The 22564-nt window shown below is 52.9% G+C and overlaps 1 protein-coding gene across 3 annotated transcripts; it reads left to right on the top strand.

Moving 5' to 3' along the window:
- The first annotated feature begins 4647 nt into the window (after positions 1-4647).
- LOC307207025 (excitatory amino acid transporter 1-like) lies at positions 4648-21990 on the top strand. 3 transcript variants are annotated; one of them, XM_079960675.1, is made up of 11 exons: positions 4648-4716; positions 8816-8885; positions 10324-10571; positions 12328-12465; positions 13268-13472; positions 13595-13637; positions 14447-14835; positions 17041-17274; positions 18435-18629; positions 19020-19154; positions 21294-21990. In XM_079960675.1, exons 3-11 carry the CDS (start codon positions 10352-10354, stop codon positions 21493-21495), a joined length of 1761 nt encoding a protein of 586 aa, XP_079816801.1. In that variant the 5' UTR covers positions 4648-4716; positions 8816-8885; positions 10324-10351; the 3' UTR covers positions 21496-21990. The 3 variants fall into 3 exon arrangements, with proteins under 3 accessions (XP_079816801.1, XP_079816800.1, XP_079816799.1); XM_079960674.1 differs by lacking the exon at positions 4648-4716 and adding an exon at positions 7512-7793; XM_079960673.1 differs by lacking the exon at positions 4648-4716 and having other exon boundaries at positions 8580-8885.
- The last annotated feature ends 574 nt before the right edge of the window (positions 21991-22564 follow it).

Genomic DNA, 22564 nt, shown 5'->3' with positions numbered 1-22564 from the left:
GAGAGGGGAAATAGCAGGGTAAAATTCAAAACAGGAGCAGCGCATTTATTCAAAATCCAGTTGAAACAATTTCATTTTAATAAATGGGATAAATACAGTTTTTCAAACCGCTTGTCTAAAAGAAGCCTGACCTTTGCTCCTTGTACCTCCATATTGCCCACACAGGCCGGCAGCATTTCCTCGGGTTCAAGGTCTTTTTCCTGAGCTCTGCCTGGGTCAAACTTCTTCTGTTTTGCTCTTCAAGGAAGACCCACAGCTCTGCCGTAAAAGAAGTTTGACCTGGGCAGAGCTCCTCGAACCCCGAGGAGATGCTGCCGGCTCGTGTGGGCAATATGGAGCTATATTGACCAAGGGTCTGGCTTCTTTTAGACCAGCGGTTTGAAAAACTATCCCATTTATGGAGGGCAATTTGAACCGGAAGCTGCCAGGCTCGCGGGGGCACCAAGCTTAGGACTGCAGCCCCACACTGACCGGCAGCAGCTGCTCTCCAGGGTTTCAGACTTGGGGGGGCGTGTACTCAGCCCTAGTTGGAAAGGGGTTCAACCTCCTGGGGGGCTCTAACCACCTTTCCCCCGCCTGGAATAAAGTCTGCAGCTTCCCTCCCACCCCCTTGGTGGTTTTCTTCGCAAGGGGTAGACTGCTTCTGCACCAGGAGGCTCTGTCCCACTATTTGGGGAGCCGCAGACCCCGGATGGGTCACAAACACCCCCCAAAGCCTCTCTGTCTCCCCACATCGTACCCCACACCATCCTTGAACCCCAACCGTGCCTCTTCCCCCTTGGCTGGAGGACAGAGAAGCTGGTGCGAATCTGCCTTTACCTACATACATATTTTTCTGTGTTGAAGATATATTTCCCCCTTTTTAAAAAATTTAAAACTGGGGGTCTTGTGCACAATTATGTTTATTTCTTAATTTTGGGCTCCAAAAATATGGTTCTTGCGAGGCAGAGAGTTGGCAGAGCCCCAGCCCACTTTGCAACAGGATCGCGCCCCTCCCAGGCCTTCTCCCCCCATGCTCCGCTCACTGCACCCCACTACCCATGGGACCCCAAAGTGGGGAAAATCACATCTGCATTTGCTCTGCCTACCCCTGGCATGCGCCCCCCAGGCTAAAAGGGCTCCCCCACCCCAGACGATCGGGGCTGGAGGGGTATGCGGCTCCCGCCCGCCTCTGCCCTAGATGCCCGCCTTGCCGTGCGCCAGTTAAATCTTTTAATAGCCTCTCTGGGGCACCGGGTGCGGATTCAGTGACACACTTCTGGCCCCCCCTCTTTTGGCACCAGGAACGGGGCTGCCCCACGGCCAAGGCCCTTGAATCCAGGAGGGCAGGGGCGCCAGAGGAGGTGCCCCCTTTTCTGCCCGGCAAATCAGGCGCCCGGCCTCGTCTCCCGGGGGGGGGGAGCTATTTTTGGGCCTCCCCGGTTTATTCAGGGCGTGTGACGTTCCCGGGTCGGCATCTCCGGGGAGACGCGGCCTAGAAGTCACGGCGACTTTGAGCTGCCGGCCTGGATCAGAAATCCGGCAGGATCGGGGCCCCAGGGGGTCACCCTAAAAGCCCAGGATCCTGACCCCCCAAAACGGGACGCGGACTTCAAGAGCCTCCTGTCCTTGATTGGCGGACCAAGGTAGACTGTCTCTGTCCATGGAGGTTCCCTTCAAGGTTGAGCCGAGTTCGAGGGCAGGGAAGGAAGCGCAAAGGGGTGGAGCCAGGCCGGTGAGAGCCCGGAGGGCCAGATTGGAAGCTTTTGGGGGCCGCAGAAGGCTTGAGGGTCCAAATCTGCCACCTGGAAAGCAGATCAATCTTTAAATCGGCTGGTATGCAAGAGGCTCAATCTCGGGATTGCGGGTTCGAATCCTGTATTTGGGCAAAAAGATAGGGGTTGGGATGGATGACCCTCAGGGTCCCTTCCGACTCGGCAGTTCTATGATTCTAATCGATTATTCTAATTAGTAAATATAATTAATAAATGTGCGTAACGCCCTTAATCCGCTTTGAAAAGGGGCGATTTGATAGGGCCCCCGACTCCTCATGTTTTGGGGTCTAATTATTATTATTATTATAGTATTATTATTATTATTATTATTATTATTATTATTATTATTATTATTATTATTATTATCTTCTGTGTTTGGAGCTGGAAGGCTCAGGAGGAAAACCTACACGAATCTAAGATTGGATGCCGGGATTTGTGCTTGGCCAAGGCGGGTCTTGTGGCAGGGAGTTCCCCAGTTTACCCAAGCTGAATCTCCCAACCTTCCGCTTCCCGGGAGGCCCACAAATTCTGGTTTTGTTACCCGGGAGGCAGCAAGAGCTTTTGCCTGCCAGGCAGCGGGTGCGAGGGGCGGGGCGGGCAGCGCACTCCTTCCCCGAACGGCTGCTTGGAGGTTAGAGCTGCTTCCGCAGGGGAAATGCGAGGAGGAGGAGGAGGCTGTTGCAACATGGCGTTGGCCAAGGACCCGGGTGCGGATCCTGCCTCCCAAGCAGCTGCATCAGGGAGAGGCGGCTGGCAGACCTGGGCGGTGCACGCTCTGCGTATGCCCAGAGGCACCCTTTTCTGGCAAGAGGAGAGGAAGTTGGCATGCTCAGACAGCGCCCACTCTGTGCATGCCCAGAGGCACCCTTGTCCTTTGCTGCAAGGGGAGGGGCAGCTGGCAGGCCCGGGATAGGCACACTCTGCGTATGCCCAGAGGTGCCCTTGTCCTTCCTTTGGCCGGCTCGGGAAGAGCCCGCTCTGCCTATGCGCAGAGGCCCCCTTCTTCCTTGCTTTCAAGGGAAGTTGCCCGCTCTGCATATGCCCTGGGGCTCCCTTCTTCTTCCTTTGCTGCAAGGACAGAGGCGGTTAGTAGGCTCGGGCTGGGTGCACTCTGCGTATGCCCAGAGGCGCCCTTGTCCTTCATTTGGGAGGCTGGGACCGGGTGCACTCTGCGTATGCCCAGAGGCGCCCTTGTCCTTCATTTGGGAGGCTCGGCCCGGGTGCACTCTGCGTATGCCCAGAGGCGCCCTTGTCCTTCATTTGGGAGGCTCGGGCTGGGTGCACTCTGCGTATGCCCAGAGGCGCCCTTGTCCTTCATTTGGGAGGCTGGGCCCGGGTGCACTCTGCGTATGTCCAGAGACGCTCTTGTCCTTCATTTGGGAGGCTGGGCCCGGGTGCACTCTGCGTGTGCCCAGAGACGCCCTTGTCCTTCATTTGGGAGGCTGGGCCCGGGTGCACTCTGCGTGTGCCCAGAGACGCCCTTGTCCTTTATTTGGGAGGCTGGGCCCGGGTGCACTCTGCGTATGCCCTGGGGCGCCCTTGTCCTTCATTTGGGAGGCTGGGCCCGGGTGCACTCTGCGTATGTCCAGAGACGCTCTTGTCCTTCATTTGGGAGGCTGGGCCCGGGTGCACTCTGCGTATGCCCAGAGGCGCCCTTGTCCTTCATTTGGGAGGCTCGGCCCGGGTGCACTCTGCGTATGCCCAGAGGCGCCCTTGTCCTTCATTTGGGAGGCTCGGGCTGGGTGCACTCTGCGTATGCCCAGAGGCGCCCTTGTCCTTCATTTGGGAGGCTGGGCCCGGGTGCACTCTGCGTATGTCCAGAGACGCTCTTGTCCTTCATTTGGGAGGCTGGGCCCGGGTGCACTCTGCGTGTGCCCAGAGACGCCCTTGTCCTTCATTTGGGAGGCTGGGCCCGGGTGCACTCTGCGTATGCCCAGAGGCGCCCTTGTCCTTCATTTGGGAGGCTGGGCCCGGGTGCACTCTGCGTATGTCCAGAGACGCTCTTGTCCTTCATTTGGGAGGCTGGGCCCGGGTGCACTCTGCGTGTGCCCAGAGACGCCCTTGTCCTTCATTTGGGAGGCTGGGCCCGGGTGCACTCTGCGTATGTCCAGAGGCGCCCTTGTCCTTCATTTGGGAGGCTGGGCCCGGGTGCACTCTGCGTGTGCCCAGAGACGCCCTTGTCCTTCATTTGGGAGGCTGGGCCCGGGTGCACTCTGCGTATGCCCAGAGGCGCCCTTGTCCTTCATTTGGGAGGCTCGGCCCGGGTGCACTCTGCGTATGCCCAGAGGCGCCCTTGTCCTTCATTTGGGAGGCTCGGGCTGGGTGCACTCTGCGTATGCCCAGAGGCGCCCTTGTCCTTCATTTGGGAGGCTGGGCCCGGGTGCACTCTGCGTATGTCCAGAGACGCTCTTGTCCTTCATTTGGGAGGCTGGGCCCGGGTGCACTCTGCGTGTGCCCAGAGACGCCCTTGTCCTTCATTTGGGAGGCTGGGCCCGGGTGCACTCTGCGTATGCCCAGAGACGCCCTTGTCCTTCATTTGGGAGGCTGGGCCCGGGTGCACTCTGCGTGTGCCCAGAGACGCCCTTGTCCTTTATTTGGGAGGCTGGGCCTGGGTGCACTCTGCGTGTGCCCAGAGACGCCCTTGTCCTTCATTTGGGAGGCTGGGCCCGGGTGCACTCTGCGTATGCCCTGGGGCGCCCTTGTCCCCCTCCTCCTCCGCGCCCCGGCTCCGCGGCAGCCCTGCCCGCCCTGGGGAGCTGGGAGGCGGCCCTGGGCGCGGACCCGCCCGCCCGGCACGGCCAATGGGCTCCGGGGAGGCGCGCCCTCCGCCTCCGCGCACCCGGCAGGCAGCAGCAGCAGCAGCAGCAGCCCCGGAAGACGGAGCCGCGGGCGGGCAGCGCACGTGCGGACGGGGACGGAGCAGCTGCTGCCGCCGCTGCAGAAGCCACAGCAGCCCGGCCAGGTAGGGCAGCGGCCTCGCTCTCCATCCGCCGCCTGCGCTTGCTTGCTTCCTCTCTCCCGCCACGTCGCCTTACCCGCCTGCACGCCATCCTGCCTCGTTCACACGTGACGCGTGTCTAGGTGGGGGATCTGGGGCGGGGAGGAAGGTGGAAACCCCACCAGGGTGTTGGGGGGACACATACCAGATGGGACTGAGGAGGAGGTAGTTGGAGAGGAAGAGTGTTGCCTAGTGGGTGGAGTGCCAAGGCTCCCCCCCCCCAATTTCCTAGTCCTCCTCTGTTTCTCTCGCCCCGTTTTTGTGTTTGCCTTGCATCCGTGTGAAAGTATTGTTTTGCTTAGAAAAAGGGGAAAACATATTTGGTATTTTCGTTTCGTATTTGTATTTGGTATTTTTGTTTTGTCTTTTTCTCTATAAGCCTAAATATAAATATAAATATAAATATAAATATAAATATAAATGAAGCCTTCCTCGCGGGGTCGCTGCCAGGGGAAAGGGGAGCAGGAGAAATTTATGGGTGCCCCTGGTGCCCCTTACAAATCATGGGGGGTAATTTGTGGGGAGTCAGGCGGGTGGGAAATCTGTGGGGTCTGGCAACCTCATGGCGGCCCCAGAGCCAGCCCCAGCGTTAAGAGGGGGGGAGCAGGCCCTCGTGGCCCCCCTCCCCGTCCGCCCCCCAGCCTGCCCAAAATGGTGAAAGCGAAATAGGGGAAGTTTATTCCTCTCCAGGGAAGAAAGAGCGAGGAACATCTGTCTGGCACTCCAGATGTAGAAGCATAGAAGGGGAGGGACCCCCGGGGGTTATCCAGCCCAACCCCGGCAATCTTGGTCTCGAACTCACAACCCTGGGATCACGAGTTTCAGGCTTTGCCCACTGAGCTGCTCTGGCCAACACGCCAGGAAGGATTCACTGGGGGAGGGGAAAAAACCCGCCTTCTGGGCCCAGTCTCAACTGGCAGCTACTGTCTTGCAAAGGCAAGTGTCTTGGGCAGAGCAGGGGGGGTGCTCTGCATGCAGAAGGTCTTGGGTGTACCAGTCAGGGCCAGGAAAAGACTCCCTGCTCAAAACTGTGGAGAGCTGCTGCTGCTGCTGCTGCCAGCCAGTGCTGGCAGTGGTGAGCTAGGTGGGCCGATTTCAGCTCCGTTTAAACCAGCCGCCTGTTGGTAATATTGAGGACTAGGGGAGGACAGGTGCTTGGCATGCGGAAGGTTTCTCAGGTCCAAACCTGGGATCTCCTAGCAGGAGTGCTGCTGCCAATCAGTGCAGGCTGTATTGCGCTAGGCAGAGCAATGGTCCAAGGCAGCTTCTTCCATTCCTTCAGCTTGTATTCAGACTCATGAGGACCGCATGGAGCTCAGCGGTCAAGCACCTGAGTGCAGAAGGCCCTCCTCCTTCAAGGTAGGACAGCTGCTGCTGCCAGCCAGTGCGGGTGACGCAAAGCAGATCTCCATGCCCTTCTTCTCAGCGCTGAGGACCAGAAACTTTGCATTTAAGCGAACCACCTTTGCCCAGTGCCAGAACAGGTGCTCTGCATGCAGAAGGTCCAGCGGTTTGGCGTTGCTGCTCTTGTCCCTTGTCACCCTGCCGGTCAGTGCCGACAACACCAATGGATAAGCCCTCTGTGTCTGCAGCCTTTTGTAGCTGCAACAGACCTGCCCGACCTTCTGCACTCAGAGCGCCTGCCCTGCCTCTGCGTATAATAATAGAATGGCATTTGCTCTTGACTTTGAACAAAAGGCGAACAGTCCCAATTCTCTGCTTTTGGGGCCCTTTCTGCTCCAAAATTCTGATTTTTGCAGGGTTTCTGCGCAGGGAAAGATGGAGGCTCGTTCCCTGACGCAGGAGGGAGTAAATTCCTGCCTGCCTTCGTTTTTATTTAATCTGGAAACGCTTTTTATTTTTTCTCGGCAGCCGGTGTAAGGTTTCAAATCCTCCTGGCGAAACGGCTTTGGCAGGAGCGAGGAAATCCTGCTCTCAAGTTCCAGGTCCGTTTTTCCTGCAGGCGCTCCCCACGTGCTCAGAGGCGCCCTTTGGGCCCCGTGCCCAGGCCTCTCGCACGCGGCTGGGGGGCATCTCTGCTCCTTCCTTTCCTGGCTGTTAGGCTGATCATTCGGAGCCTCTGGACTTTTTACAGTCCTGTAAAATGGGAACAGGCCCCGTTCCGCCGCGCAGCGCTGTTGGCAACGGAGCAAAGATACCCCCAAAAAACCGAAGCAGGACGATGGGCCCATTTTATTCATTCCTTGCATTGTCACGCCGGCCTTCATTCTCCAAGGAGCTCGAGGCGGCATGAGTAATAATAATAATAATAATAATAATAATAATAATAATAATAATTTATGATTTCTACTCCGCCCATCTGCCTGTGGTTCTCCCTCATTTAATCCCCACAACAGCCCTGTGGAGTAGGACGCTTGCGACTTAACAATTGAGGATCCGAACACAGGGCTTCCTTTCGATTATGTCCATAACGGTCTCCCATTCAATGCAGAACAGTAGAAACATAAATATAAAATATAAATTTCCACTATAGCCCAAGCACCGGATTCAGTTCTGCGGAAGGATTAATTCTGATTATTTTCCCTTTCGCAAACTGAAATTCCTTTTTTTTTTGCAAGTTGCCATTTTAATTTTTTTAGCGATCCGTGCATCCAGCTTTTTGAAATTTGCAAAAGACCGCATGCCTGGTTTCCCCCTCCGGAAGAAGCCAGATCGTTGCTTTGAATTGGGGAGGGGGCTGCTGGGCAGCAACCCACCCCCAGGCCGATTCAGCCCCCCACGTGTGGGTGTGGGTCGAGGGGGCTCTGCCTTCATCTCCGCTCCAGATTTCCTTCCTTTGGCGCTGCATCTTCCGGGGAGATGGCCTTGGCAACAGACTCTCTCCTCCGGATTGGGCCCCTCTCCGCATCTCCCCCCCCTTCCCTCCCCAGGCGTGGGCACACAGCCGCTCTCCCCCCCCCCTTTCCGATCTCGCCTGCTTTGTTCGGAGGTGGTCCTTCTCCACCTCTTTGCATCCAGGGATTTTTGGCAAGGAGAGAGAGAGAGCGCAGGAGCTTGTCCGTCTGGTGCGGAAAGGATATGTGAGTAAGCCATGCAGGGAAAATGGGGGGCACAGAAATATGGGGGGGGGTCCTCCGGAGGACTTTGCATGCCCACATGTGGCCAGTGATGCCCTGAGCGTCGCAAATCGCTTTGCCGTCTGGAAGGGAGACCGCAGCGCTCACAGTTTGTCAGGATTTGAGCCCCAGAGCCCGTTTCCAGGAACTCAAATCCAGAAGCATTCCCTGCCTTGGGAAGCAGAAAACGGCTGCTAGAGAAGGAGCCCCGCCCCCCCCCCGCCGTTCTTTTCTGCCCCAAATCTCCGCTTTGGTTTTATTTCATTGCAATGCACTGCTGGCGCTGCAATTTGTTTTTCTCTGCATGGCACGTTGCAATTTCCTCTTCCTTGCAATTTTTCATGCATTGCACGGCACGGAATTCCAACGCTATCCTGCTTTCTATCCTCCGAGGGGCCGCCCCACATCTCGCTTGCAACCCTGCGAGGCGGTTCTCCTGCTCCTGGTCCCTCAAGGGAGTCTCCCCTCACAGGCACAGTCTACCTGCCATTGCCAAACGACTTAACCCCCTGGCACCCGTTCTCCGGATGCTGTGGGCAACCGAAACCCAGCATGGACCTTTCTAAAAAGAAAGAAAGAAAATATTTCCTTCCACAATTGGGCTTTTCCTTCTAAGCCCCTTTCGAGGGCCGCATGGCAAAAGCGACTGTGGCCGACTCTTTGTCCACTGAGCAACCTCCCTGTGAGGTTCCCATTCCGCCCTCCAGCCATTGAGCCAGGGTACCTTCGGGGTTGGGCTGGATGACCTTTGGGTTCCCCTGGTCCGTTCTGTGCAGGAACCTAGAGCAACAGATCCACGGCAACCGGGGCTGCCCTGAGCCCTGGGCTTGATCCAGCCCGACTCCTGCGTCGCGCCTCCCTCTCCAGGCTGCGCAAGAGGGTTAAGCTCCTCTCCCGGCGTCCCACAGGGGGCCCAAAGCCCCACGCGCAGGCCTGGCGCCACCTCCTCCCTCCAAGCCTCACCCGGACTTCTCTTTCCTTGCCAGAGCTCAAGAGCGGCAGAGGCGAGAGGTTTCCCTGGCACAGAGGACCTGAGTCTGGCAGAGGCTCCTCCAGGTAAGCCACGGATCTGGGCCCGTCCCAAGGAGCCCCACATAGCACCCAGAGGTGGGTCGGCTCAAGGGGTCCAGTCCCCGGCTGGTCCAGAGAGGCCGGTTTGCTTTGCAGATGGCTGGATTTTAAAATCCCGGCTCCCCGTGCCAAGCCAGGTCTTGGCATGCCAGCTGTGTCCTCGCGTGCCCTCAGGGCACTCTCCCGGCCGGCGGAGCCTCAGTCTCCCCCTCCAGAAAATGGGCCCGTTGCTTTTTGCTCAGAGGTTGCACCAAGGGGTTTTCTGGGGGGGTGGGAGCTGGTTCTGGACGGCAGTTTTAATCGGGGCGACCCGACTGGGGCAGAGGCGCAGCCCAGATTCTTGCATCGCAGCGGGTTGGGCTAGATGACCGCCGGGTCCCTTCGCTGTCAGTCATTCTGGGAATCAAGGGGGTTGGACTGGATGACCCCTGGGGAACCCTTTCCACAGTTCTACAACACTGGAATGTTAGAAAGCAGGTGGTTTTGGCCACTCAGCACAAGAAAAACTTTGCTGCAGAAATGCTGAAACATTATTATTTTTGACGCCAGCTGAAGCCGGGTTCCTGCTTTGTCCCACACAGCAGGGCTGGTTTGCTTTTTAAACCCAGGAGAACGCAGCGCTTGGATATTACCCTTGTATTTCATGTTAATCCTTTGGGGCTTTTATGACGGTGGATATGACAGTTCTGAAGGGTCTGTCAGTAGAGCACCAAGGTATTACAAAAAGGAAGGAAGGAAGAAATTGGGGGGCAAAGGCAGGCAGGCAGGCAGGCAGGCAGGAAGGAAGGAAGGAAGGAAGGGAAAAATTAGGTGAAGGAAGGAAGGAAGGAAGGAAGGAAGGAAGGAAGGAAGGAAGGAAGGAAGGAAGGAAGGGAGGGAGGGAAGGGAAGGGAAGGAATGGAGGGAGGGAGGGAGGGAGGGAGGAAGGAAGGAAGGAAGGAAGGAAGGAAGGAAGGAAGGAAGGAAGGAAAGGGAAGGAAGGAAGGAAGGAAGGAAGGAAGGAAGGAAGGAAGGAAGGAAGGAAGGAAAGGGAAGGAAGGAAGGAAGGAAGGGAGGAAGGGAAAAATTAGGGGAAGGAAGGAAGGAAGGAAGGAAGGAAGGAAGGAAAGGGAAGGAAGGAAGGAAGGAAGCAAGGAAGGAAGGAAGGAAGGAAGGAAAGGGAAGGAAGGAAGGAAGGAAGGAAGGAAGGAAGGAAAGGAAGGAAGGAAGGAAGGAAGGAAGGAAGGAAGGAAGGAAGGAAAGAAAGAAAGAAAGAAAGAAAGAAAGAAAGAAAGAAAGAGAGAAATTAGGTGGCGAAGGAAGGAAGGAAGGAAGGAAGGAAGGAAGGAAGGAAGGCCAGCCCCCCCATGTGTTTTTTTCCTGCTCCGGCCGGCTGTGGCTGCGCTCACCCCCCTGGCTCTCGCCTTCTTCTCCCCGAACCCAGGTCCCCGGGGTGCTGAGCGGCCCCCGCGATGGGTGAGCGCCAGGCCCGCGCCAACAGCCTGTTCCTGAACGAGGAGGAGTCCAAGGCGCTGGGTCCGGGGGGCGGGCGGGGGCAGCGGCTGCGCCATGTCCTACGCAAGAGGGCGGCCCAGGCGCAGGCCAGGATGTACGCCGTCACCCGGGAGAGCGTCCGCAGCTGCCTGCAGAGGAACGCCTTCGTCCTGCTCACCGTCACCGCCGTCCTTCTGGGTAAGGGGGCGCAATGGGGGGCTTGGGGGTCCCTGCATAGCCTCAGAGGGGCATCTTTGGGGTGCCAGGAGTCCGGCGGGGCCGAATCCCCTTGCCGTCCCGAGAAAGCCCTGATTTCGCACAGAGTTGGCCGGTGGAACTCCCCGCTACAGGATTTAAAAGAGGACTGGGAAAATTTGCAGCGTGCATGGCTTTTCCCGACCAAATTGCAATGGGGGGAACTGAGGCACAGCCCAGGATCTTTGTCGGAGAGTGGCGGGCTCTTTTCGGAGAAGAGGGCAATCGCCGGATGAAATCGCGAGCAGGATTCGAATCGTGGGCCACCGAGCGATCGCACCGCTTCTCTGAAAGGGCATCGTCGCTAGGAAGAGGCAGGCTGTGGGGTGGGTGGGTTAAGCCTCTTCCTTAACATCTGACCCCCTCCAAGCCACAAGGTGACCACCCAAAATGGACTCCCTCTGGGGTTGGGATGGATGACCTTTGGGGGACCCATCCAAATTCAAGCCTGGGGCTGAGTAAGGCTCAAGGTTCCACACCTGCCCCCTGGAAAGCAGATAATGCGCTGCTTTCTTTAAATCCAGAATACGTAGCTCAGTCAGCGCAAGATTCGATCTCAGGTCACGAGTTCGAATGCTGCGGTGGGCAAAAGGAGGTTGGACTAGATGAGCCCCAGGGGTCCCTTCTGGGAGATCTGGGGATCGGCCAGCGCCGGACGGGGAAGGCTGCCGCCCCGCTTTGCGTGTGTGGGTCAGATTAAGCCGGTCACGAGCTGCTTGCAGGGTGACGCCAAACGGCTCCCGGTTCCTAAACAAAATAAAAATTAAGAAGAGGGAGAAAAAGAGCCAGAAAAATTTGCAAGGATTACAGAGGATTGGGAGGGGAAAAAACTCCAGCAAGCTGCAGAGGGGAGACCTGCTTCGCTCTCTCCGCTTGCTAGATCTCAAAAAAGAATGATATATTTTTAAAACTTTAAATAAGTTTATTTTTTTAAAACTTAAAGTTTTGTAAAAACTTAAAGTTTTGCAATGGGGGGGGGGGGTTCATTTCCTAATCTGGTCTCTTTGCAGTTCATTTCAATTTCATATTTTTTTCTTTTTATTCCTTCCCCAAATTTGTTGCATCCTCATTTGGGAATTAATTGGCTTGGAGGGAAAGAACTGCATGAAAACTCTCTATTTTATTTTCTTTTTAAAAAGGAAAATATTTAAGCTCTTCTTTAAATATCTCCCCACCTCCCCCTTTTAAATATACACAAGCTGCACTTCCACAAAGGCAAATTTTAAATGTTTGATGTTTTATCATGTTTTTAATATTCTATTGGGAGCCGCCAATAGAATATTATTATTATTATTATTATTATTATTATACACAAGCTACACTTCTACAAAGGCAAATTTTTAATGTTTGATGTTTTATCATGTTTTTACTATTCTGTTGGGAGCCACCAATACAATATTATTATTATTATTATTATTATTATGAAGCAGGTCAAAGGCGGACAAAATAACCAGCCGATATTCACGAAACCCAATTTAAAATTTGATAAATGGTCTGGGTTTCTGAGCTCTGTGGGCCCACGTCCAAATTAGCTACAGAAGGGATTGAAGTGACTTTTTAAAGTCCGGGACTCCGGTTCCCATCATCCCATGCGAGTGCGTTCAGGGGACCATGGGAGTTGTAGTCCGCCTCTGGCTCCGGCGGCACTCTGCCCATGCCTCCGGGAGCGGATCTCTGAGCCCCTCCTTCCGCCCCGCAGGGGTCACCCTGGCGCTGGCCCTGCGGCCCTACAAGCTCACCTTCCGCCAGGTCAAGTACTTCTCCTTCCCCGGGGAGCTCCTGATGCGAATGCTGCAGATGCTGGTCTTGCCCCTCATCGTCTCCAGCCTCATCACAGGTGAGCCGATGCACCTGGGCGCCCACCCTGCGGGGCGGGATCTTGGGGCGCGTTTGCACGGGGGAAACGCGGGCGTCGAGAAATGCGCGTGTGCGCGTGACATATAAATATATAAAGGTTTAAGGTTTAAATAAACAGAAATATTTAAAAATAAGTAATTCAAATTGGATTTGGATTTGACGACTTATATTTAAATATTTGCTTTGAATTTGAATTATATTACTTGTATTTGAACGTTGAATTGGAATTCAAATTTGAATTTAATGGCTTAGATTTAAATCCTTTGAATTTCAATTAGAATTTCAAATTTGGATTTCGTTACTTGTATTTAAACCTTTACTTCACATTTGAATTTCAAATTTGAAATTCATTACTTATATTTAAATACTTTGAATTTCAATTTGAATTTCAAATTTGGATTTCATTACTTACATTTAAACCTTTACTTTGCGTTTGAATTTCAAATTTGAATTTCATTACTTACATTTAAACCTTTACTTTGCGTTTGAATTTCAAATTTGAATTTCATTACTTACATTGAAACATTTACTTTGCATTTGAATTTCATTACTTACATTGAAACATTTACTTTGCATTTGAATTTCAAATTTGAATTTCGTTACTTATATTTAAATATTTATTTTGAATTGGAATTTCGTCACTTATATTTAAATATTTAATTTGAATTTGAATTTCGTCACTTATATTTAAATATTTATTTTGAATTTGGATTTGATTTCGAATTGGAGTTCAAATCAATACCTAGTTTTTCCCCTCTTCTCTCTCTTGTCCCGCCCCGCAGGCATGGCGTCTCTGGACAGCAGCGCCTCAGGCAAGATGGGCTTCCGCGCCGTCGTCTATTACATGCTGACCACCCTGATTGCCGTCTTCATCGGCATCTTCATGGTCCTCATCATCCATCCCGGGAAGGGCAGCAAGGACGCCCTGCACCGCCAGGGCACCGTCGAGCAGGTCCACACCACCGACGCCTTCCTGGACCTCGTCCGGTGAGCGGGACCCCGGGGGGTCATCCAGCCCAACCCCCTGAAAAGCCAGGATTGCAGCTGAACCATCCCGGGCAGGCAGCCCACCAAAATAATCTGGTTTTCTTTCCCCCTTCCGTCCGCAGGAACATGTTCCCCCCAAACCTGGTGGAGGCCTGCTTCAGACAGGTAAGGGGGCGCAGCTGGGCAGGTTCCCCGTCTTGCCCCATCCAGTGTAGTGGATCCGGCTCGGTCTTAAGGCTGTTGTGGAGGGCCGCTGCTGCCAGCCAGTGTGGGCCATATTGAGCTTGATGGGGAACAGATTCCTGAGTCTGTACTAAATGAGTCCCTTGATTCTGAATCCTGAGGACTGGATCCTTCCTCTCTGGGGCTCAGGGCTAGACTCTGGAAACTCTGGAGAGCTGCTGCTGCTGCTGCCAACCAGTGCAGGCACTATTGAGCTCCATGGGCCAGGCAGCAGTTTCCGGTGTTTGTAGTAAATCAACCCCTTGATTTGAATCTGTGAGGACTGGATCCTTCCTCCCTTGGGCTCAGTACCAGCCCACCTGCCTGCCTGGAGGGCCGCTGCTGCCAGCCCGTGTGGGCCATATTGAGCTTGATGGGGAACGGATTCCTGAGTCTGTATTAAATGAGTCCCTTGAATCTGAATCAGTGAGGACTGGATCCTTCCTCTCTGGGGCTCAGGGCTAGACCAACTGTGTTGGGGGCCCAAGACTCTGGAGAGCTGCTGCTGCCAGCCAGTGCTCACACTATTGCGCTCGACGGACCAGGCAACAGTTTTGGGAGTTTGTATTCAATCAACCCCTTGATTCGAATTCGTGAGACTGGATCCTTCCTCTCTTGGGCACAGGACCAGCCCGCCTGCCAGAAACCCTGGCGAGCTGCTGCTGCTGCCAGCCAGTGCAAGCTCTATGGAGCTCAATGGGCAGCTTTCCTGGTTTGGCATCAAATCAATCCTCTGTTTTCCCTCTCCCCAGTACAAGACCCAGTACAGCATCAGAGTCGTCAACCGGACCCTGGCCAGGGGAGCCCCCACCTCCGCCCCCCAGGCCTTGCCCCACAACGGCAGCAGCACGACCATGGCCGCCTTGGCCTGGCCCCCCTCGCCGCTGCCGCCGCCTGAGAACGCCACTGGCATCTGGCGCAACGTCTCCCAGGCGCTGGGCGCCCTCCCGGAGGTGCTGAGCTACGAGGAGGTGGTCCCGGGCGCCGGGTCGGTCAACGGCGTCAACGCCCTGGGCCTGGTGGTCTTCTCCATCTGCTTTGGCCTGGTCATCGGCAGCATGAAGCAGAGGGGCCTGCCCCTGCGGGAATTCTTCGACTCCCTCAACGAGGCCATCCTCCGCATGGTGGCCGTCATCATCTGGTGAGCGCTCAACCCGGGGATCTCCGGGTTGCCGGTTCTTTTCCACCAAAAAATGCTTTTTATTGAGATTTAAGAACACCAACCAACAAAAACATCAAGTCTTATTACATATTAATAATAATAATAATAATAATAATAATAATAATTTTTATTTATACCCCGCCCTCCCCAGCCAAGGCCGGGCTCAGAGCGGCTTACAAGCAATAATAAAAACAAGATGAATGATTACAACTTAAAAACAAAAATAAAATACAACATTAAAATAATGGAACATTAAAATATTAAAATGTAGCCTCATCGCAGGAGGAGAAGGAAAAGAAAAAAGAAAGAGAGGGAGGGAGGGAATCAAATTGGCTCCAAGCCAAAGGCCAGGTGGAACAACTCTGTCTTACAGGCCCTGTGGAAAGAAATCAGATCCTGCGGGGGCCTGGTGTCATGAGGCAGAGAGTTCCACTAGACCGGAGCCAGAGTTGAAAAGGCCCTGGCTCTGGTTGAGGCTAATCTGACTTCCTTAGGGCCCAGGACCACTAGGGTGTTGCTATTTAGGGACCTTGAGGCTCTCCGTGGGGCAGACCGGGAGAGGCGGTCCCGTAGGTCCGAGGGTCCTAGGCCGTGAAGGGCTTGAAAGGTCAAAAGCAGCACCTTAAACCTGACCCTGTACTCCACCGGGAGCCAGTGCAGCTGGAAAAGCACTGGGTGAATATGCTCCCATGGCAGAGACCCCGTGAGGAGTCTCGCTGTGGCATTCTGCACCCGCTGGAGTTTCTGGGACAGCTTCAAGGGCAGCCCCGCATAGAGCGAATTACAGTAGTCAAGCCTGGAGATGACCGTCGCATGGATCACTGTGGCCAAGTCAGGGCGGGAAAGGGAAGGGACCAACTGCTTGATGCGGCGAAGGTGGAAAAAAGTCGCCTTGGCTGTTGTTGTAACCTGCGCCTCCATGGAAAGGGAGGCGTCAAGGATTACACCCAAACTCTTAACAGAAGGCAATGGCACTAATTGGGCCCCCGCAAGAGAAGGGAGTTGGTCTCTCATCCCCATGCCATCCTGACCCAGCCATAGGACCTCTGTCTTCAAAGGATTTAGTTTCAATCGGCTCCCCGAAACCATCCAGCCACAGCTTCCAAGCATCTGGTCAATGTGTTCGATATATTACATATATCCTACTTTATGCTCCATAGAGCCATTGACTTCCGTCCTTTTCTTCCGCAAGTTTTCTTATTCCAATCTAGAATTCACAGTTTCATTGGTTAAAAATTACTCCGGGACATAAGATTTAATTCAGTCCTGCCAACATTTTCATATTCCTACAGTTCTCACTTATATAAACCATAAATTTACTCCATTCTTTTTGGTACTTCGTCTCCTCCTGATTGCAAATTCTGTATGTCAGTTTTGCCATTTCAGCGTATTCGACCAGCTTTATCTGCCATTCCCTTACAGGCAGAATCTCCTGTAACTTCCACTCTAGCTGCTGTTCTTGCATACAGATATAATCTTGGGTCTGTCTTCTTAATATCTTCTCCCACCAAACCTAGCAGAAATTCTTCCGGCTTTTTTTTTTGGGGGGGGAGCCGGGTCGCAGGTTCGAGTTCTCCGTCGGGCGTTGCAGCGGGTTGGGATGGATGACCCCTGGGGGGCCCCTCACGACTCTAGGATTATGCGATCGGTCTGCAGCTTCAGGCCAGGCCAGTCGGTAGAGCGCAAGACCCCCTTCCTCTCGGCGTTGTGGGTCTGAGCCCCACATGGGGCAAAGTCGGAAAGGGGTCCAGCCCCACCTCCTTGCATCGCGGGAATCGTTCACCCAACTTCAGACTCGAACCCACCACCCTCGTTTTAAAAACCTCATGCTCTGCCAACCTCAAGGCAGTTTACCAAAAATACACACAAAATAAAATTCAAAGCCGTTTGCAAAAAAAACCAACAAAATTCAAAGCAGCTTGCAAGAAACAAAATAAAATTCTCAGTAAAAAGAACTGCTTCAAAAAATAAGAATTAAAATCAACCTAGTGTGCTGGTGCTGCCCGCCAGTGCAGACAGCACTGATCTCAGTGGCCTGGCTAGCCGCAAGGCGGATTCCTTCGCCCTCATGAGCCTTGCTTTGCTTCCCAGAGGCCCACAAGCCACAAAAATTAAAATGGCGATTATGAGAAGCTGGCGGAGGCTCTGGCTGGTCCTGATCCCCCTTCTTCCCCCCCCCCCCAGGTACGCCCCCATTGGGATCCTCTTCCTGATCGCGGGCAAGATCCTGGAGATGGACGACCTGGCAGTGATGGGGGGCCAGCTGGGCATGTACACCCTGACGGTCATTGTGGGGCTGCTGGTCCACGGCCTCCTCGTCCTGCCCCTCATCTACTTTGCCGTCACCCGCAAGAACCCCTGGCGCTTCTTGGGGGGGCTCCTCCAGGCCCTCGTCACCGCCTTCGGGACCTCCTCCAGGTAAGCGGGCGCCCAGCAGACCCCAAGGGGCCCCCGAGGGCCATTTCCGGGACCCTGGGGCGGATTCCTGGCTGGGGGGGGGGCTGTGCCACCCTTCCTGGCACCCTGAATGGATCAGGCCCAGCGCCGAATTTACGTATCAGCTAAACAAGCTATAGCTTAGGGCCCCACTCACTTGGGGTCCCCCAAAAAATTTAAAGGGAAAAAAACCTGGATAGATCTATCTATCTATCTATCTATCTATCTATCTATCTATCTATCTATCTATCATCTATCTATCTATCATCTGTCTATCTTTCTTTCAATTGATTGATCATCTATCTATATCTATCTATCTATCTATCTGTCTATCTATATCTATCATCTATCATCTCTTTCTCTCTCTCATCTATATCTATCTATCATCTGTCTATCTGTCTATCTTTCAATTGATTGATCATCTATCTATATCTATCATCTATCTATCTATCATCTATCTATCTATCTATCATCTTTCTCATCTATCTATCTATCTGTCTGTCTATCTATCTATCTTTTGATAGATTGATCATTTATCATCTATCTATCTATCTATCTATCTATCTATCTATCTATCTATGCCAGTACCGGATTTAAATCTAAGCTAAACAAGCTCTTGCTTAGGGCCCCACTCTCTTGGGGGGCCCCCAAAAAAATTAAAGGAGAAAAACCTGGATGTACATTTCCAAAAGATGAGATTAAAAAGAAATAAAATAAATCCTACATCCAGCAACCGTGTTTTGTGCTGCATAGGCTCCTCTGCTGTAAGTCATGGGCCTCGCCTGCTAGCCTGCTCCCTCAAATATCCCTGCTTTGCTCCTTTCTACATATAGGGTGCCGACATTCTGCATGCGCAAATGTGCAAATCTTTAAGCAGAAAACGAGCTTGCTCCCTTAAACCCTTTAAGATTGCTCAATTTTGGGGGAAGGTTTTGCAAAAAAAGAAGCAACCTTTGTGTCCCAATTTTCACTTTTTGAAAGCTGGCCAGCCAACTGCAATTCCCAGGGTCCTCTAGGGGAAAGGAGCTGCTGGTGCGAATCCCCTTCGGACCTGGATCCCGGGGGGGGGGGTGAGGGTGGTCTACTCTGAGTAGGGTTTCAGGCTGGCTCACCCTGGGGCCGCCCCGTCCTCTCTCCCGCAGCTCGGCCACGCTCCCCGTCACCTTCCGGTGCCTGGAGGAGAACAACGGCGTGGACAAGAGGGTGACGCGCTTCGTCCTGCCGGTGGGAGCCACCATCAACATGGACGGGACGGCGCTCTATGAGGCGCTGGCTGCCATCTTCATCGCCCAGGTCAACAACTACGAGCTGGACTTTGGCCAGATCCTCACCATCAGGTGCGGGGGCAAAAGAGGGGCTCCGTTCCTTCTTTCTTTGAAAAATATTTATTAAATTTTCCATTTTATTTACTGTATTTTACCGTGTATAAGACTAGTCCCCCCCCCTAAAAAAATAATGTCCAAAATTTGGGGGGTCTTATATAGATTTCCCCCCGTTTTCTTAAATCAGAGTCCCCCAAAACGGGGCGTCTTATACATGGGGTCGTCTTATAGACAGAAAAGTACAAAAATTTCCCATCTATTTCTCCCTTTTTCCTGACACCTTCCAAATTGTGAGCGCATGTTGAGCGCAGTCCTCAAAGGGACCCTTTGGCATCTTCGCCAAGGGACCCCCAAGGGACATCTAGCCAAACCCCAGCTCACCCAACTCCCTCTTGCTCTCTGCAGCATCACGGCCACGGCCGCCAGCATCGGGGCGGCCGGCATCCCCCAGGCGGGTCTGGTGACCATGGTGATCGTCCTGACGTCCGTGGGGCTGCCGACCGAAGACATCACCTTGATCATGGCGGTCGACTGGTTCCTGTAAGTCCCCACCAGGCGGGAAGGGGTGACGCTGCCTGCCTGGGCTGGAGGGATCATGTTTATTTATTTACTCATTTATTTTTCTAAAATAATTTTTGTTGGTTTTACACATTATCACGTTACGTCACATCATATCCTCTTATTTTATCTCCTTGGCTCAACTAAGCCCGACGGCTTCCCTCCCTCCCGTCTGACGATTTACAAAATTCAACTTTCCATCTTTCCATTTCGCTTCGTCTCCTATCCGTGTTAAACCACGACCTAAAATATTGTATTATTCAACCCGGATAGGTAGCAATTTCATCTTGCATATCTTCAGATAACCGTGCAAACGATGTTGATTGCTTACAGTTGTTTTTCAAATATAATAGAATATAATTTACTTTTAATGAGATTTTGCAGTTATGAATCGTGCGGCTTTCTTGACAGCTTTGGCCCAAAATCTGCGACTGGAGCCTTGGAGAAAGTCAGAGAGGCAGCTTCTTTTTCAGGGAATGACCCCACGTTTCTAGTCCTCAGGGTCCACTTGAAATAGGAGCATAGGAAACTGTCTTATTTCGAGTCTGTTCAGTAGAAGGGGACCCCAGGGGTCATCCAGCCTGACCCCTTGCAATGCAGGAATCTCAGCTAAAGCATCCATGGCAGATGGCCATCCGTCCTCTGCTTAAAAACCTACGAGGAAGGGGAGTCCACCACCTTCCATCCCAAACAGCTCTGACTGCCAGAAAGTTTTTTTCCTGGAATCTCTTTTCCAGGAACTTGAAGCCACAGGTTCGAGTCCCACCCTCTGGAGCAGCAGAAAATAGGCTTGTTCCCTCTTCCATGTGAGATATTAGAAGAAGGTTGTCCTATCTCCTCTTTTCTGGGGTAAACACACCCAGCTCCTTCATCCGTTCCTCATAAGGCTCAGTTTCCTGACCCCTGATCTTCCCGCTTGCCCTCCTCTGCCCACCTTCCAGCTTGTCAACATCCTTCTTAAACTGTGATGCCCGGAACTGGACACAGGATTCCAGGTGTGGCCTGACCAGGGCAGAATAAAAAGGTAAAGGGACCCCTGACCATTAGGTCCAGTCGTGACCGACTCTGGGGTTGCGGCGCTCATCTCGCTTTACTGGCTGAGGGAGCCGGCGTCCAGCTTCCGGGTCATGTGGCCAGCAGGACTAAGCCGCTTCTGGCGAACCAGAGCAGCGCATGGAAACACTGTTTACCTTCCCGCCGGAGCGGTACCTATTTATCTACTTGCACTTTGTGCTTTTGAACTGCTAGGTTGGCAGGAGCAGGGACCGAAAGACAGGAGCTCACCCTGTCATTGCGGTGATTCGAACCGCCGACCTTCTGATCGGCAAGTCCTAGGCTCTGGGGTTTAACCCACAGCGCCACCCGCGTCCCACAGGGCAGAATAGAGTGGAACTATGACTTCCCTTGACCTGGACACTAGACTTCTGTGGATGCAGCCTGGAAGAGCATTCACTTTTTTTGCTGCTGCATCACACTGTGGACTCGTGTTAAGCTTGTGGTCCACTAAGACCCCGAGATCCTTTTCACATGTCCTCCTAGTGAGCCAAGTATCTCCCATCTTATACAGGTGAAACTCGAAAAATTAGAATATCGTGGGAAAGTTCCTTGATTTCCATAATTCGACTTGAAAGGTGAAACTAATATATGAGATAGACTCGTGACATGCAAAGCGTGATATGTCAAGCCATGATTTGTTATCATTGCGATGATCATGGCACACAGCTGATGAAAACCCCAAATTAACAATCTCATAAAATTAGAATATTCAAGGAAATCAGCAAAACAAGGATTGCAAATCGAGCGAGATTGGACCTCTGAGAAGTAGAAGCACATCTCGCTTTGCATGTCATGAGTCAATCTCATCTATTAGTTTCACCTTGGAAGTTGAATTACTGAAATCAAGGAACTTTCCCACGATATTCTAATTTTTCGAGTTTCACCTGTATTTGTGCATCTGGTTCTTCCTGCCGAAGTGCAGAACCTGACATTTGTCCCTATGGAAATTCATTTTGTTTGGGTCCAGTTCTCCAATCTGTTGAGGTCACGTTCAGCTTGCGGTCCACCCAGACCCCCATATGCTTTCACGCCCCATCTTAACCGCCGCCCCGTTTCTTCCCCCAGAGACCGCCTGCGGACCACCATCAACGTCCTGGGCGACTCTCTGGGCGCAGGCGTGGTGGAGCATTTGTCGCGCCACGAACTGGAGTTGCAGGACGCCGACTTGGGGGGCGACTCGGGGGCCGAGGAGAATGAGAAGCCCTACCACTTGATCTACCCGGAAAACGACACCCACAAGCATCTCAGCGGAGAGACCGCGATGTGATGGCGCCCAGGAGGGGCCGGGGAGGCGGCCGGGGGCCAGTGGCGGGCCTGTCTGGATCGGAGCCATCGACCGACTGTGAAATGCCAAGGAGAGGCGCCGCCATCATCCATTTCCCCTTCCCCAAATTCTTCCCCCTTTCCCCATATTCTGAGACATCATTACAGGCCCCAAAACGAGAGCAGGCAGCGACGGATCTCCAACGGTGACAATTTTGCACAAGAGGATCAGGATTTGAACTTGCGCCTCTCTCTCTCCACCGCAGCGCCTCTTCCTTCTTTCAATCGCGGCGGGTTTCCACGTTATTTAAATCCGGTGCCAATATTACTTTTTTGTGTTTCCCACCGCCTCCCCGAATCATGCTCATCCCCACTCCAAAAAAAACAAACACTCATCTTTCCAACACTTGAAGCAAAACACACTTTTTTTTGTAAAAAAAGAATGTATAGATGTGATGCTTTACTGGCGTAGAAAATAAATGCTGTTTATTTATGATGACAGTCAGCGCTTTTTTCCTGGGGGGGGGGGCGCACACCCCTAAACGTTTTGTGAATCATTTGTACTTTGGTCCATTTGCTGGATTTATTTTCCCTGCTGATTTGAACTATAAAATTGTGTTTTTTCTCGTGTCAAAATGAGAGGACCCCTAAATGCTGGGGTTTTTTTAGAAAAAAAAGCACTGAAGACGGTTATTAAAGCGGAGAATTATGAAAAGTCCGTGATGGGGGGGGGGGGTGTGGGAGCTACTGTAATCAGGATTCACACACAAGACCCTCTCCTCTTTGGCAAATTCCAGACACTGGGATTCAGGAGCACGGCTGCCTCTGAAAGCGGAGTCACTGGCGCCATCGATGGTTTTCGCCTCTGATCCACTTTTAAAGCTATCTAGGCTGGCGCCCATTAGGGTTGGGAGATATATTCATATATCGTCCCTAACCGGTTTGAAGCTCATATCAGTTGCCCTTTTATAAATTGGGGGTTGGGGGGGAGCTATTGGGTTGTCATTTTTATTTTTATTATGTATTTTGTGGTTTTATATCTTGATTTTATTCCGTGAACCGCCCTGAGACCC

This window comes from Podarcis cretensis (assembly GCF_951804945.1).
Source record: "Podarcis cretensis genome assembly, chromosome: 18".
NCBI classification, from domain to species: Eukaryota; Metazoa; Chordata; class Lepidosauria; order Squamata; family Lacertidae; genus Podarcis; species Podarcis cretensis.
Note: the sequence above shows the minus strand (reverse complement) of the source record. Positions and strands in the feature narration are given on the sequence as shown.

Bases quoted from the DNA above. Each gene is read 5' to 3' on its own strand.
- LOC307207025 (XM_079960675.1), top strand. From the start codon at position 10,352: ATGGGTGAGCGCCAGGCCCGCGCCAACAGCCTGTTCCTGAACGAGGAG. The intron at 14,836-17,040 runs GTGAGCGCTCAA...CCCCCCCCCCAG, and splicing joins ATGGTGGCCGTCATCATCTG to GTACGCCCCCATTGGGATCC. The intron at 17,275-18,434 runs GTAAGCGGGCGC...TCTCTCCCGCAG, and splicing joins GCCTTCGGGACCTCCTCCAG to CTCGGCCACGCTCCCCGTCA.